General features: G+C 39.7%; 1 protein-coding gene across 3 annotated transcripts in view; it reads right to left on the reverse strand.

Annotated features, from left to right (window-relative positions):
- PIK3C2G (phosphatidylinositol-4-phosphate 3-kinase catalytic subunit type 2 gamma) overlaps positions 1-17,985 on the reverse strand; it is a 310,696-nt gene that overhangs the window by 194,549 nt on the left and 98,162 nt on the right. For all 3 annotated transcript variants that reach the window (XM_075440297.1, XM_075440305.1, XM_075440313.1), the window contains 3 exons: positions 12,226-12,308; positions 8,543-8,700; positions 5,261-5,372 (listed from right to left, as the gene is read on the reverse strand). In XM_075440297.1, the coding sequence (XP_075296412.1) occupies positions 5,261-5,372; positions 8,543-8,700; positions 12,226-12,308 (353 nt within the window). The remainder of the gene's footprint in view (positions 1-5,260; positions 5,373-8,542; positions 8,701-12,225; positions 12,309-17,985) is intronic.

Genomic DNA, 17,985 nt, shown 5'->3' on the forward strand with positions numbered 1-17,985 from the left:
TTTTTTTTTTAATACATTAAAGGTCACAGAGGACAAACTCATTTCCATCTGACATAAAAAATACCTAAAGCAAGGTCCTCTGATAGCACTTCCATACGTTAGCAAAATTCCTTGATTTTAAGAGCATAAAGTACAGAAGTAAGAGTGAGAGGATTTAACACCAACACAGTGAAATACCTGTACTGGTGGAAAGCATATCACTGTTATGCCTCAGCCCTTCTCAAATCCCTTATACAAGCAAAAGCCCAAGCAACTGATTCCCAGTTCCTGTGACTGTACCAATGCACAGATTCTTTTCTGTTGCTCCTCAGCTCATAACCATGTTGTGCCTATCCATGGCTTTCTTGAAGCTTCTTCCTCTCCTCATTTCACCTAATCACATGTGTCTCGTGACTATGATGATGAACTCCCTCGATGATTCTTGCATCTTTTAGAAATGCCTCACACCTGGTGTTCACTTTTTACCCCGCCATTATTCCTGCTCTTCCCATTCTGCCTTGCCTTCCCCCTTAGGACAGGCATAGTAACGGGAAAATGACAAAACACACACATCTGTGAGCCCTGAGTTACTTCTTGATTCCTCCAGCATACAGATTCCTATTGCAGTGCCAGCATTACACCAAGCCAATGACAGAAACTGGTATAGCTATACCAACGCGAGGAGCATTCTGCTGGGGTAAATTGGTATAGCTATACCACCCCGCTCCCGTAGTTACAGTTTTGTACCACAGATGTATAAAAACTGTCTTTTACCAGTATAATTATTGCATGTCCTCAAGCTTTCAAGGTGAAACAAGCTACACCGACAGAAGTTGAATTTTGTGGTTATAACTACATTTACACTAGTGGTTTGTGTTAGCTCTGCTGTGTCAGGCAGACACTATACTTCACCAAATCCTTTACTGACAGAGTAATGCTGCCCGAAATATTGGAGTCTGAAGTACCGGCCATACAGTTGACTTCGTGAGTGGATTCTATTTGCACAAAGAGAAAAGTTTTGACAGGTATTGTGATACAAGACACTCCACAAAATGGATTAATGCCTCAATAAAATAATGTGGAAACCTGGTCTAGGTGAAAAGTGAACTACAAGAAACAGAGGTGTAGCTTTGCCATAGATTGACAGACTTAACACACTACACAGATCTCCTACTGTACCTGTACTATTAAAAGTAATACAGCCGCCTTTGGAAGATGGCATAACTGTTAGTAACTGGTTCACAGCGCTCTGCTGAGCTTTGTAAAGGAAAAACAAATAAAAATGCTGCAATATTATTAACTCAACTGTTTTCCCCCTATTTTTTGCTGGAATTACTATGTGGAGACTAGAGCTTTGATGAGAATACCATGACAAAAGACATAAAGCAAAAGGCAGTTTTTTAAGAGACGCAGCAATGAACTGGTCAAAGTAAAGTGGCTTGCCTGTGGAGCTACGATATATCAGAAGTCGAGAAAGGGAAAATCCCTCAGTCTCTTGAGACTCCCTCACCACTAGTTGGTTTTGCCTCCCCACAGCAAAGTTCTCTGATGTGTTATAAGCTCCAAATCCTAATAAAGTCCAATCAGACTTTTTTTTTTTTGAAAAAAGACTCCGCCGAGCAGCATCTCTAAATGAGAAACTTAATTTGCAGTGACAAGAGAAAATGAAGTTTATTTTTCACAAAGAACATATTCATCCAAAGGTGTTTGCTTCTTATGATCCAAATCTGCATGAATATAACTCTGCCCCGTGTATAATTAACAGCTTAAACTTCATTCTGAGTGAAAACCAATTCTTATTTAGGCCTCAATTCTCAGAGAATAGAATTAGCAAAACAAAAAAATGTCATCAGTAAGGTCACAGGCAAGCATGTGAGCACAAATTATAAGCATTTAGACTTCTCTATTCCATACCCGGGCTCACTATGTTGGATAAACCATAAAGCAGTAAGGTAGCTGTGCAAATTACACTATGGTAGAGTGTGGACAGAATTAAATACACATATGAAAAGAACCTTTAAAAAATCCTATGCCTTAAAAAACAAAAAGTCACATTTAGAAATAAAACTTACAAATATCCTTGTACTACAGTCCCTTGCTGGGTCTGCACTACTGCAACATCTTGCTAAAAGACAGATCAGTAAAACAAATCAATAGAGACCCCCATATTCTTACAGAGAGTCACGTGTTTTGTTCTGTTAGGCATTTCAGGATGCTCTGAGGTTGTGGCCTGTAGCTCTAATGGCAAAATGTCTGAATAGAAGATTGACTCATTGCTGTCACATAAGTAGTGTTGGTTTTGGCTTGCTGCTGGCATTGAGAGCTAGGAGTTATCTGATAAAAGCTGCTTAACCCCAATTTTGTTTATTTTTATGTATCATCTTTCATGAAGGGCATCATACAAGCATTTTTAGGGGCAACCACTCTAAATCTAAGGAAAGATGGGAAACCGTAAGAGCAAGATCTAAATGTAGGTATAGAAGGTTCGGATGATGGGATGATGAAGCAAAGAATTTTTAGAAACAGCAGATGGCCTGCCAAGAAATAAGACGATCATGAACAGGACAAGTGTAAGTGAGTGGAGAGTACACCCACAGCTGTGAAGCCCAGAGGGTCTATGGATACATATGAAAATCAGAAATTTCAGTGAACAGTGGTAAAAATTGATGGCACAGGGTTTTACTCCTCTCTTCTTTCAAGGAATCTCTGTCTGTCAGACAGGGTTCTGCCTCCGGAGGCATTTACACTGAACATCTAAAAAAGGAACTGGAGCAAATCAGCTGGGGAAGTGACTAATGTACACCTTACAGTGGTGGAAGGGACAGGTACAAGGCGCAATGAATCCTGACAGCACTATACAGATGCTGTAAGAAGTGGGAAAAGGAAGTGTAGGAAGAAAATGAAAGCCTGCAGGTTGAGGCAAGGCCAGGATCAGTAAACAAAGTGAACTGAAAGACCAGAAACCAAATGAGATTCCGAATCAGAATTTGACTAATCAGTTACAGACTGAGTTGCAGCCTATATGCAGCCTTCCGATTTTTTTTAAATATGGATATTTGAAACCTGATATTCCACTCGTGAGTCAGATACAATGTGAGCTCAAGAATATCTCCATAGGAAGGGAATAATGGATGATGAAATCTTGTGGTGCTGAGTGTAATGGTCATTAGTACACAAGTGTTTTATCCTCATCTCATTCAAAGCTAAATGGATTCCAGAAATCATGAAGTCTTTCGGGTGTTTCTGCAGGAGGCAGGATGAAGTGCTCATTAATATAGCCCAATATAATAGAAAATGAAAGCTTTTGACAGATCTTCACAATGTTGTCTGGTTCACTAAACCACCCTGGTCCGAGAACAATTCATCATATCATTGTTTTGGCTTCACTTCAGTTTTTTTCTGGATTACAATAAAGCAAGAGCAGCAAAGTATTTATTCCCTTTGCTGTCTCATAACTTGGAGAACTTCTACTGGAATTCATGCCTGAATGACTTCCAAATATGCTTCTGGGGAAGAACTCTCCACAAGTACATCAAATCACTCTTAGCAACACCCTGACGAAAGCAATTTGCATTAACAGATAGCCCAAACTTCGGAAAAATTTCACCCTGAGGCAACTCTGCAGGCTATGTTAAGCTACTCATGGGATCATTACAGTCTGGGGTTTCAAATATCAGGTGCAGGACTCTGATGAGGAGGCAGAAGAAAGGGAGCTTAAAGGACGGCATAGTATAGAGTTACAAACTGCTGAGGCCAGAGGTGCAGCTCAGTGCTTTCTGCACAACAGTGAAGGAGCAAAGTAGAAAAGCTGAGAACATTATTGACCTTGTTTCACTGCTAATGAGACGTGCGGAGATTCTGTAAGTGCTGGAATTTCAACAGTCCACTATTGATGCGTTCTTCCCAACAGTGAAAATAAAACTGTTTAGAACATACTGTACACTGTACTGATATGCACTGAGCTCACCCTTCGTACAATGACTCATTATTTCCATTTTCTTCAGCAATTCGTTTGAAATGAGAAGAGAGACTTGAAAATGAAGAAAAGCCCTTGCCTCCTCCTGTAATTAATGGATCCCTGTATGACCTGATTCTCTGCTCCGTGGTTCCAGAGTCGTAACGCTTTACACAGCACCCTGCTGTACCAGCTCCTGCTCTACAGAGATCTGAACAGGAGCGGGCTCAGAAACATTGAAGTCTCCCTCTTTAGCTGCAAAGCATAATTCACCATAAACATCTAAACATTTGACCTGTGTACCTGTGTAAGAGTAATAGTGTCCAAACTGGCTACACAGCAAAGCTAATTTACAGCGTGACACTTGTTCTCACAACTACATTACTTTCATTAATCAAGGTGACTTGCTTTGGGCTGGTTCAGCTAATCTTTACACTCTGCTGCAAATGTGACTGCTTCTAAAAATGTCCCTTTCCATTACAGATGTGTACTATTTTATCTAGCACTTTTTACGTCTCTAACAGATGAGCTGTGATTCCTGCAGTGCCAGCTTAACATGTTACCACAGAGAACTGCCAGCTTCTCCCCTTCTGCTGAAAGTCACCGTCCCTACAGCACAGCTGACAAGAGCCTGCACTTTAGCTGCTTCAACACAAAATCTGCTCACTTTTGCTGACAGCTAAATTTAAGTTGCCGGAGGGCAAGAAACAACTAGCTGAGTCCAATACTGCTTTCAACCACCACTAGGGTTTACTTGAACAAACATAAACCAGAGCACTTACTTCCTTACTTGTAGGCTACCTACATTCAGAAATACCAGGTTGTATGTATAATGTGTGTTTTTTTCAACTTGTATTCAGCGCCAAAATGCTGACTCCATTTGCTTTACTACTGTTCCAACTGGATATGAAGAAAAATCACCTACTATGAAGCTGCATGCATAATACCGTTTCTCCTCTCTTTGAGGATATGCATACCCCCTCATGCCTATGAGACTCCTATGAGATATCAGCGGTAGCACTATCCTTGTACTACGGATGAGAAAGGACCAGAAGGACAATGAAGTGAAACAAGTTATTCAAGACTGCACAAAGCTTATACAAAGGAGCCAGGATTTGAATCCTTGCACTAGAGCACACCATCATCTCTGTAGAACATAAGTACCGCGTGTTCTGGGAGTTTCAGAAACTATACATTAAGTGTTTGGAACATAATACTCTAACTCTCCTAGGGTTCTGTTTATATGGCATGTACGCAGAGTGTAATAAATGCACCGCTTATATTACACAACACATACTCAATACCATCTCTTAACGAGACACTTACTTTTGTAAGAATTCATCAGACCCGCAAACACTTAGAAGGCATTCCTGCTGGACTGGGTATTCATTTGTGCAATGCAGGGTCTCTACAATTAAGTCATGAGTGAAACAGCCAGCTGTAAATAAAGACAGCAAGAAAAATGAATAGTAGCCTGCTAGAGAATTCCAGGCTAGACACTTCAGCAAAGAAAACCAGAATTTCTTTGTAATTCCTAACTACTGCTACAGACTAGCTCCATCAAGAGGAATTAGATCAAGCCACACATGATTTTTTATTTTAATTTTGCTTCAAATACTGTACAACAAGTCATAGAATCTATGTCCATTTAGATTAAATTAGCAATATGTTAGGTAGCTGGAATGAAGAGCTGAGCAACTTTCTTAAGTGGAAAGGAAAAGAAAAATGACAATTTTTTTTTCTTCATTTTGCTGATAAATGTCTTTGTACTTTTCCCATGTGAGAACATGGCCTGATGCAAAAGTTGATACAATAGTGACATTATAATAGTACATAAACACATTACATCAATTTGTAAATTATACACAGAGCATATAAATTAAAAAGTTCTATGTAAGTTTGTACAACCTCCTGTTCAGAAATATTCTAGCTTTTTGAAAATTTTCTCCAGTGGTACTTCAGCTTTTTAAGCCTTTTCCCAACCCTGCCAAAGCCCTTCCTCTCTGTCCGTTTTTTTTAAGAACTGACCAAAAAATGGAAAAGAATAGCTGCATAATCTGGCAGTCAAACTGCAAACATATCAGATAAATTTGGTCTTTACAGGCATGCAGGGCATACTCCACCAGCACCGATGCTTCAAGACCACGATACTTCTCTTTAACGGAAAAAAATAACTGACTCTAGTGAAAAATTTTCATGCACTAAGATAGTTTTACAATGCAAAATCAAGTCTGGACTTCCTCCACAGCTCTCAGGGAATCTCACTGTCTGTAACTGATAATAGAAAAGTCAAAGTAGATTTTTCTTTGTTTTTCTTTCACGGTGTTTCTTTACTGCTTCGAAATAAGCATTTGTTAAGAGCTCTGACTACAAGTTTTAAGTGAACTTTTTGACATAAAAAATGGAATCTACAGTTAAATTCAAATCACCAGAACCTAAACACATAAACCAAACTTGTGAGTTGACTAATTTACACTGCTCCAGGTTCAGATAACTGGTTCACACAGCCTAACCAGCCAGTTTCATTAGGTTTAATGGTGTTCTGAACCACCCAGTCACCCAGAGCAGCCAATTCATACCGGCAAATCTGGTTCAGATTTGCTATGTTATTATTTTAGAACAAATCTAGAAATGCAAAACTGTTTTTGCAGGGAAGTTTAAGGGAATGTGATACCAAAGGACAGCTGACTGTTTTAGGAGTGACGACTGTAAAAAAAAAAAACAAAAGATGAAATATAACAGGGTTGATTACCATAGATGGCTTGAGGTTTGTTTGGTTTTCCACGTGGAAAACCAAATGTGTCAATGGATTAAAAAGTTCCTTCTGGAAATTTTCATTTTCTTTGCAACGCCATTTTTCTTTTGCTCAGAAACACTCTTTGATTAAACACTTTCTACCAGTCATACTAGTTTTAAATGTCTAGCCTTTTGACAACTCTGTTTTAAGCAACTCCTCATAGCTGGTTTGACATGTAAAATGCAGCTCTTATTTGCTAAATTTATGCACGCTAGAAAAAGAAGAATGGCACAGAACCAAAAGTTAAAATTGTACCATGCACTTTTTCAGGTCACTCATTAGAAAAAAAACCTGAAACTTGCTAGTATTATTCATTTGCACTACACAGAACCATTTTCCTCTCCTTGCTCTGCAACTGTTTTTGTATGACTGCACAAATCTTTATGCTCTTTATATTAGATGGGGCAAAAAAGTGTACTCTGTCCCTGCCTCCCCTCTTTGAATATATCTTCTTGTTTACTTAGCCTATAAGCAAGTTTAAGATAGGGACTGATAGCCCCCTCATTTTTAGCTAGGCTTCCTAAAACATTTTTGTAAACAAAGTCACGCAGACCAAAAATTGAACAATCTGTCAGGTAAACAATGCTATACGATAAAATATTTGTCAGTAGTTCAGACTTCTGCATTGCAGGGAACCCTTGGCTAGCTGACAGAAGTGTTGCAAATATTACCTTCCGGTCCAGGTGTCCAGAGATCTTCGGTCCTTCGACTCATGAAATCCACAAAATATTGATTCAACCTACTACTTTGTCAGGCTTTCCTATAAATACATAGATGCTCCCAATACAACTAACCAAACTTGTATGAATAAATGTGGAAGCCTTGGGTACTGTATTTATGAAGATATATTTTTAATATATTGACTGACATTCTGTACAGCTTTGGTTTTTCAGCTTTCAATCCATCACACAAACTAATGCTCAGCCTGTTACAGCCAAATAATTCCTTGACAACTGATAATAAGATTCATAAAAAAACCTATCACTTTATGAAGCAGCACAGAGAGAGGAGGAAAAAATTAATTTAAATCTATATTATTTTTGCTTATGTGGCTTAAGTAGCAAAAATAACTAGAGCTGGAATCAAAGATTCTCCCCTTCACCACAGATACAAGATGCAGTGGAACAGTGGCAGCTTCCCACAGTCACTAGTGACAAAATAATTCAGGTTGGGAAGGATCTCAGCAGGTCCATCTAAGTCCAGCCTCCTCCCCAAAGGAGGGTCAACACTGAATTCAGACCAGCTTGTTCAGGGTTTTGTCCTGTAAGATCTTAAAAACCTCCAAGGATGGAGACTTCACAGCCTCCGTGGGCAAACTGTTCCAGTTCTCAATAATTCTCCTCTTCCTTATACCCAGTCGGAATTCATCTTGTTTCACTTATGACATGTACTTTCCCTGACCTGCACACAACCTTGGGTGCAGAGGAGTCTTAGCAACTGCAGACTCTTAAGTCAGAAACAGAGTCAAGGCTGTGAAAAGTTCCACAACTATATGGGGATTACCCCTATACTTAAAATTAGGCACAAGCTTAAATTCATTCTGAATCAAAGTCTGAATGTTGGCCCTTTCTGAGACTGCCAGAATTGGTCCCATCTGTGACTAAATAAAGTAGGGATCCATCCATTAGCAAAGTTTAATACTTAATGTGGTTTAAATTTTACAGCACATATGCTCAACGTGTTTGACAAAGTATGCACTCAAGACCTACGTAAGCTCTGCTCTCTAAGTATCTTTCCAGATATCAAATGCATTTTTTTATCATCTTCATGGAACTGAATAGCAGAAGGAGATGGAAACGTCAATCCCTTACCATGTTGCGTAAGAAGCAGAGGATATGGTGAAGAATCTGTCCAGATGCTGATTCTGAACTTTGATTCACCAAGGATATGGTCTGGGAAGTTTGTTGCGACACTCCAGATTTTCCCAGTGTTTGTCTTCAAGTCAAAAGCGGGATAGGCATTTCTTATTCTGAAAAGGATTTATAATGAAATTATGTCTTAATAGGTATGCATTTCACCTCTCTCATAGGAAAAAAAGAAAAATTATAGATGATACCTATAATGATAGTACATAGAGAGCTGCTAGGACTAAAGTTTTGTGCAAAACATAGGGGAAAATGGTAGCAACACCAACTTTGGTTTCATGCATTGGGGAGATAACTACATATCAGACAGTGGACATATAACTACATCTTTCACTTAATAGGAAAACCATCAGTAAAATCTTCATGAACTTCACAGAATGACTGCTGAACTTGACCTCAGTGAAGCCAAAAGGAGTTTAAACACAGACTCCCGTGTACACTGAGCACAGTAGAAACGAGGGTGCTTAAACATGTGCTTGAACAACAGAGTTTTAACATAAAACTAACAAAGAGCACGTGCAGAGACAGCTGCAACTAGGACAGCTGGTCAAAATGAATACAGGAACATGCTTTCTACGCTAAACCTTAAGAAGTCCCTCTTTTCACAGTGATCTAGAAACCAATCTGAAATCCTCATTACTAAAACCCTGGGTATTTATGAAAATGTCTGCAGAGAGCAAGAACTGTTACAGTCACTGAGTCTCTCTGATATACTATTACCTATAAAACATATTGCCCCTCCTCTTTCCAATCACCAAAGACTTGCAGAAACTAATTCCTCCGGAGGTACCATTTCCTAATGAACACCGGTCACAGGTATTATGCCTGTCAGCTGAGATTAAACTTGCTTTTTAAGCAAATACACTTTGCAGCTCCAGGTAAGGCTACATACTGCACAAGCTGAAGCTTTACATTTCACTAATTGGCCTGCGTATTCTAGTAGCTAAACTCCAACATCCTGTACTAAGCATACTGCAGTCTATTTTGTTTGTTGGTTCAAGAAGCATTTTGTAGCTCCTGAGTTGGCAGCGCTCTATACCATCTCTGATTACAGTGCATTTTGAGCCACAGTTCTTTCTAATAAAGTTCTTCATTACTATGTTACCTCCTGCCTCAGGGCTGCTGCCCAAGTCTCTTAAACAGCAGTATGAGCTACTCTTTATGCCGTTTATTTCTATAGCATAAGCAGGAAAAAAAGCCTAGGCTTCCAAAATTGATAATCCAACGAAGCAGCCCACTTCTTATAATGAAAAGCCAGGGGGCATGACGTTTCAGTGGGGTAGGAGGAAATGAAGTTTGTACCTCCAGTACAAGACAGATTTATACTCATAAGAAAAATCATTATACTCAGAGGCTGCTTTGGTGACCTATGTAGCTGATGTCAGTCTATTTTCTTTGCAAGCAAGGTAGACATAAAGCTTTCCCCTATCACCAAACTCACTTTTGTAACCTGCTTCTGTAAGCAGGCCAAGGACTGAGTAAGACTGCAAGCTCCACTGCCCTTTCTCCAGCATCAAATTAATGGGCTATGTACACACACGGCACAACTCACCACCTCAACTTACCAGCAGTCACTTCAAAATTAAGTAAACCTCATCTCCTTCCCTGTCCCCAGACTATCTGTATTTTAGGATAATGAAGGAATAGAAATTTGCTTTTTATGCTTTTCATATGAAAACACATTCAGTTCCAGAAAGCATTGCTCATTTATGGCCATCTATTGTTTTCACGTGATTAAAGGGCTTCTGGCCTGAGTGGGTGGCAAAGCACGCCCATCGAAAAATTTTGAAAGGTTAGGTCTCCCAAGGCATAAGTGAAGTACTATACAAGTATTACATGAAGAACATCTTGTGCTACTTGCTCTCTGTGCTGCAACAACTCAGCATATGCAGAAAGTACTAACATTTACAGGGATTTGCTACTTCACAGCATTTCATAATGCTATGTATTTCTCTGCAGAGCAGACCACAACCCTGAAGTCAGTAGGAGGTGGAGGAACTCTGCATTTTGCAGCACTGAAGCCTGAGACTATCAGCTTGGTACCTTCTGTTGTCAAACTTGAGTTAGAATGTATTCTGAAGCCACCCATGGATCAATGTTTGCTACAGCTACGTCCATAATTATAGAAGTAACCTGATAAATGGATTCTGAAAACTGCTTTACAGTTGTGTAGAATGAAATGTTTCAATTACAGATTGATACCTGTACAAAATATTACCTAGAGGAAACCATGATGGGTTTCTAATTGAGCTGCATGCTGGATGTGCAAGTCTGCATGACACAGTTTGAATTATACGTCCTACCTCTGATGTACAAAACTGCCAGTTACTGAGAGTCTCTGGAGACTGGAAGGATGCTCATTTGGCAAGACCGAATATGTTAGTTATTCACAAATTTATGACATTTTTCAGTCTTTTGTCTGCTGTGACATTTTGTCCTAAGAATGCTTTCCCATTTATCTGACAGAAGAAAAGCAGAGGTTGTTCTGTTCCTTTTAAGAGCATTTGCTAGTGATGCACACTAAACAAGTTGCTGCAAAACAGGAATGGCTTAATTCTATTAATCTTTTTAGCACCGTAAATACACTCATTTATTCACAAAAAGATCAACAAAAAGCTTTTCCTATAATTAAAGTGCAAAATTACATATAGCATGTTTGAACAAAAAAAATCTGAATAGCTGAGAGAAAAGCCTGTCATGTGAAATACGTCTTCACGCATCCAATGTTAGTAGAATTGTGTTGGGGTTCACACTGATCAAATGTGGAAAAAAAGAAAACTGAGACACATGTGAATGAGTTTGTTTTGAAGCTGACCATCCACCTCGTATGAATATGTAATAGATTCACTATTTTCAGGGCAAGGGCAACATCAAATTGGATTTTTTTTTTAATTTTTTGTAAGAGAAGCAGGCTGGGCTGACCTTGAATACAGTCAATTCATTAAAGTCTAACTAAAAAAAAAGCAGCATTCCATTTTCCAACTACTTTTCTGGGGGAAAAAGCATGCATTTGTGCTAACAACTTGATAGTGCGATCAGTGAATATCTACAAAGCAAAATGAACCTGCACAGATGGTCTAAAAAACTTGTATTTCTTAGTGTTCTTGGATTTCAACAGTTTCTTTTTCCAAAGAAGATTAAGTAAAAAAAATAAGTTCTATCCCATTAAGCCATGATATTAACTGTAACGGTAAACAATAACTAAAGGAGGTTTTGTCGTTTGCCAAGTCTCACTTTTCATCGTGACAGTACGTAGTAATTCTGTTCTCAGTCAGCCAGCTCCTCCAATTCTTTTTTCCTGCTCTGAGCTACACAGGCACTAATATTGTCCAGGACTATCGCAGAAAACTAATCTTCAGTCTCATGCACTATAAACCATCAACACTGAAGAGTTAAATGTACTTATCACTGATAAAGGACACAGATAAGGGAGAATATTTTTGTAATTAACATTCCTTTGTGGATTTTAAACTTCAAACCACAATTAGGAGCGTTTCCATATTCAAATAGCTACTGCAATTATGGCACTGTTCAGGAATGCAGGGATAATCAATCCACCTAATATAAATATGTGAAATATGTAAGTGAAATGTCATAGTTGACTGAATAAAGTTTGTTTCATTACTTACCTCTCCACTGCACTGCAAAAAGCAACTGTGTTTTCATTACTTCCTTGATTTGCTTCAACCAGCTGGATAGACCAACCTGTAGCCTAAAAACACCAAAATAACACCAGAAGAAACAGAGCTCAGTTATTTAGATAACAGAAGCAGAAGGAGCATAAGGCTAACCTTGCATTTGGTTCCATGAGAATTCACTTTCAGATCTTACCTTCCATCCCCTGACTTAACAGAGCTCCAAATAAGCACAAATAATCCCATTCTGACTGCACTTTCAATGCTTTCAAAGAAAAAACACAAAGTCACAAAGCATCAGCTACCCTGGGTTTAACAACTATTTTTTTCCCCTCCATGCAGAACATAAGGAATTCCAGACAAAGCTTTCAAAATTCACCCAGTGACAGAGCACAGATAACTAAATGCCGAAGACTTGCTTAGTTTACAAAAGGGAGAGCGGACAAAATGAAGCTTATGTTGCAGTGAGTTTTAATTCTTCTTTTCTCTCTTTCTGCCCTGGAAAGCAGCTCATGATCCCTTCAAACTCCATAAACCTGCCAGGTAAGTCCCCAAGACAGATAATAGGAAGCCAGCGTATTCTGTCGAACATGAAAAATCCCCAGATTCTTTCTCTAAACTTGGAGAGCACAGGTCTGAGCCACTATTTTGTGTCAAAGCACCTCCTTGTTTGTTTGCCATAGTACCCTTCAGCCAGAACATTACCACCAGGAAAGAACTCACTACTACTAAATCTGCAAGCCCATTCTACTGTTGTACATAGAGACATGTGCAAGGCTCGACTGAGACACCAAATCTTAAACTCCTTCAGAAAGAGAAGCAACTTATGACATGTCCCAGAAGAGATATGGCGAAAGGTTTATTTTATCATTTTAATAATAATTTATATACAAGAACATAAATTTATAAAAAATTAGTAATAAATAATAAGCCAATTTTAAGATTTTTTTTTTTCCTGGACAAGGAAGTACAATATGCATGAAAAGATGCAAACTGGGAAATTTTAGCTACAGTTTCAAAGATGGGATGAGTATAAAAGCTGAAAGATCTGTTGGAAGCTGGCTAGTGGGGAGATCACAATTGCAGAACTGAAAGCTTAGAAATTACAAACCTTTTATATATACCATCAGTCTTGGGTCTCATTGTATGTGGCACTTCTATTAACCACAATAGGACAAGCATTAGGACAGTGCTTATGAAATTTAAAGACAATATGGGAGCACCATCAATAGAGAGAAAAATTGAAATGTCTGGTAGGAAAAATAATGGGTAACTCTGAGGGCTGAAATAAGAGAGCAAAATCAAATTTAGCAATATAAATTAGTAGTCCATCACCCCAATTCTAAAGACTGCTAAAAAAGCTCCTTCAAATGTCACTGAAAACACAGCATCTCCATGGGTTCATTTTTTTCCACCTTGTTTAGACACCTACCTTACAATTTACCCTAGCAGACAGTAATAACAACTTCTGCTGGAGGATCACTAGCTAGAAATCATGAACAATTTGGTAACAGTAATGGCCTCCCAAAATTATGTAGTCCTAAAAACCCCACAACACAAACAAAAAACCAACAAAAAAACCCATTCCTGATCACTCTTTCATCAGGTAGGCAGTTTTACAAAAAGAAGTATTGACAAGGCTCTAGGAAGCTTGTATCTGGGATGCTATGTGCTCCTGCGTTCCAGGTAGAGGAATTCAAGCCGAAACAAGCTCACAGACAGTGCTGTGGTTTGCGGGTGAGCTCTACAGCCGAGAGCAGGAGCACAGCTCACAAAGCACCCCAGATAAGTAAAGCTACAGCAATTGTTGCAGCAAGGGTGCAAAGGGAGCCCAGAACCTGCACTGAAGGCTACGCAGCGGTGGTGGTGACATGCCACAAGGTGCAATCGTCATCATGGGGTGCCGAAACCACCCCTGTGGACAGCAGAGACTTTGACCCACACAGAGATCCAGAGGCAGGACGCTTCAGCCCAGGTCTCTGGCTGCAGGGCTTGTCTGGTGCCTCTCCCTGGGGCTGGGGACGGCAGTGGCCTCGCTGGTGGGAGCTCTGGCTGCGGTGCCGAGCTCCTGGTGAAGGAGCTGCAGGAGGAGGTGAGCAGGAAGAAGGAGGAACAGGAGATTGACAGGAACTCTACAGAGCTAAGGATCATCCAAGCCCTGTGCTGAAAGGAGGGACAACTTCAGACTAGCCTACAGGAGCAGTGGTTGGAGACTCCCACAGGAGGGAAGGCTGGTAATTTGCTGCTTGCAGCAACACAAACAGGCTCCTTTTCCACCTGCAGTTCTATCATTACAGAGTAGGTACAGTGACCTGGAAAGAAATCCATGGAAAAAAAGAGATACTGGATAATTGAAAAGCTAAGAAAATCAGGCCACATGTAAGAAAAGGTGAGGCTGGGACATGATATTGAGTAGGACTTCAGATATCAAAAGAGCAAAAACGCACTTGGGAACTGAGGAAGGAGGAACAGAGAGGAATTAAGCAACGAGAAGGGCAAGGTTGGAAAGCGTGACTGACCACGAGAACGCAGGTATGGATCCTCAAGTTCATGGCTTGAAGAAGAATATGACTAAACAATTACTAAAGGATGGCAAAAAGGAGTTTGACTGTTAAAGCAGGAATCCAGACCCTCTCCTGCAGGAGACAGGGGTAACAGAGGAGCCCTCTGACTCTCTGCACCTTCACTGGCAGCATTTCCGAGTGAATCCTAATGGCAAACATGCATCCTGTGTAGACTAGCAATAGTCTACATAGAGAGAATTAATATACCATTGCTAACTAACTCAAATTAGTTCTGGTGGCAGATGTGTATGTAGGAGATAGATAGTTCCAACTCCACTGGGGAATCCTATGGATGAGAGATTTAGTTTTGTTATCTCTTTTCAGATGTCCAGAAAACTTTATTCCTTCCTATTGCATATAAAGGTAAGATATTAATTACATGCTCACACATTATTTTTGTATCTGTGAAAAACAGGACTCCAGTCTCCACTCATTGTAAATATCTGAGTGTGTGCAGTGAATGAGACAGAGAAGCGCGTATGGAGACAACCGGTAATGACAGGGAAACAGTAACAGAGTGCATCCCCGGACACCTGGAATCTATCTTTTCCCATGTGCAGATTTCTCACATCATGCTAATCAAGTCACCTGAACCATCCTTCCCCATTATGAACTCTAATTGTGTATTTCTCATTTCTGGAGCACCCAAACTGAAATAATGATGCTCGGTCTGATGATTTGGCTTGGGTGAAGAAGTGAGTCTTGCTGGTTATTCTGACAACATTAGAGCCTAAATATCGTAGATGGAGCAGCCAAACCTACTGGATACTTTTTAGGCTGTATTTCAGTTTTCTTTCTAATACGGAGAAAATAAAATCCCTTTTTAGAGGGATGTTATAAAGCCAGATGTTAAAAAAAAGGTGAAGAAACTTAGTGATGACAAGACCAGAGAAAATGAATGTTTCCTTTATTACACTGGACATATTTGATTAGGATGCATTAAATAAAGCCTAGGGCCATACAACTGCATCCAACAGCTAAGGATCAGAATGACAGTATGATTTCAGCAATGTGAATATTTGATCTTGCATAGCTAAGACCTATCTTAGCGCTAGTCTCCATGTTTCAGCATCCTTTCCATTTCACTCTGTTTGCAGTCCTGGTTCTCATCTCCTACTACTCAGATACATCATTTACTCCTCCCAGACCTCACCAATCCAATCTGTGCTCGCTCTCTTTCTTTTGCTGTGGTGCTCCACTTTTCTAATCGTTCTGACAGTCTTACTCGGCATCAGCTCTGTCACCCTGCAGCCCTTATCTTTTCCAAAACACCCAGCCCAGTAGCAATTAGGTGCTTCTTCACAGTTTTTTTTACCCTTCTCTCTCTCAACTTTCTTTCACTCTTATTTTCCCTTTCTTACCATCTTAAGGTTCAGTTGCCAGCCCCTTGCCTTGGTTCTCTTTCAATCCTGACATGGCTGTTTCTCCCTGAAGGAATTCCTGTGACGACACTGATTTTTCTGCTACTAATCAATTCTCACCTCTCTCCCATTTCTTCCTCTTCTAGCTAAACAGCCCGCATACTTCCCTGACAATCAAATCCTCCCACACATTCGCTTGTAGTCGCCCTTGACTCACTCATCTCTTCTCCTCCCTCCCCTGTAATTCTCTCCTCCTCTGTCACAGAAGTGTTTGTGCCTGTTCTCATATGCCTGCTTCCTCTAGCACCTCTGCACGTCTTCTTCTGACACCATAATTTAATCTCCTCTTGCCCGTTTGTATCCCACTATTTTCTACTTTTCTCATGAGCAAGCTTGTCCATTTCATCATGATGTCAGCATGCTTCAGCATTCCTATCACAAGTAAAAAGCAACAACCTTTTGTCTCTCCACCTGTCCATCCCCTTCTCTTTTGTATTTATCACTGCACTTCCAAAATGTGGTGCCCAGGATAAGTCTTAAGAGTTCCTGTCCTCAGATATATTCTATTCCCCTCCCCCCCTGCCTCCCCATCTGTCTGGGTGTGCATATGTTTACTTCTATAGTTCTCCCTATTCACAGACCTAGAAACAAGTCAATCAAGTGTCTCTTCCCCTTTGCTTTATGATACTGTGATCACCGGGAGTTAAAAGCAGAAGGTGAACCTAAATTGTCTTCTAATATTCACGGTGCAGAGGTATCCTATCGGCTGTTTCAGGATTCCTACAATGATTCAGAATACTAACCATGAATAGAGGAAAGGAACGATTTATCATTTTCTTCTTCCTTCTCTATGTCAGGATTTTGAAAGAAGGAAAATGAGGAGAGATATAGCATCAGAGTGTCATGGGAGTCCCGTAAGACACTGTTATTAAAACCAGCAGAACCACAGCTGGCGCTATGAACACCTGATGGATGGAGGAAAAAAACATAAAGTATTTGCTTCAAAAAGACAGCTAAATACAGAGTGTGTGTCATAGGATCCAGCTTCCACAGTTACAGTGGATACCTCTATTGTTAGAAAATAATTATAGATGCACACATAAGTGCATGCAGAACCTGGGGAAGGGAGGACATGGTATGTGTTGTCTCTCAGCATCAGGGTATATCAGCCAAATTAGACACAGACAATAATCTGGCTCATCAGAAAAACAGATTCGGCATAGTGTTTTGTTATTTTGAATCTCAGGTTTCATATCAGATCACACAGATTTTCTATTTTACCTCTTTGAAACACATCTTATTCTACATTTCTGTACCTATCTCTCTGTGGTAGTTTTATGGTTCAATGAGCCATAAAACAAGCCTACTGGAGCATTCCAGACCATAATCTAGATTATCTTCTGGTTTAAAATGGCAAATTTCCATTAGAGTCAATGGAGATACTTCATTTTATACTAGGTGAGGAACTGGCCTTATTACTTTAAAATGAAGTCTTATTTTAATAGGTAGGTTGCAGAAATGTATGGACTTCCTAAGTATAAGTTGGTTACAACATGCAACAGGTAGGGCACATATTCTGCCACTATAAAATCCTCATTAACTAGCCAGAGTAGGCACCTTGCCTTCAAAAGTTATTTTTTATGGTCTGCTGGGTTCTTTTCTGATGTTAGAATTAAAGGAAGAAGATGCTCAGAGGTTTTCATACTGTATAAAAATCTCTTCACTAATCATGTACTGTTTGTTTGAGGGCATCCTCCTTGTAAAGATACAAAAATACTGTGGGAAATTCTGACTGCCAAGAAATCAAGTTAAACAATTATTGGAAAAAT

The sequence above is a fragment of the Opisthocomus hoazin genome, chromosome 1, assembly GCF_030867145.1.
Source record: "Opisthocomus hoazin isolate bOpiHoa1 chromosome 1, bOpiHoa1.hap1, whole genome shotgun sequence".
Lineage (NCBI taxonomy): Eukaryota > Metazoa > Chordata > Aves > Opisthocomiformes > Opisthocomidae > Opisthocomus > Opisthocomus hoazin.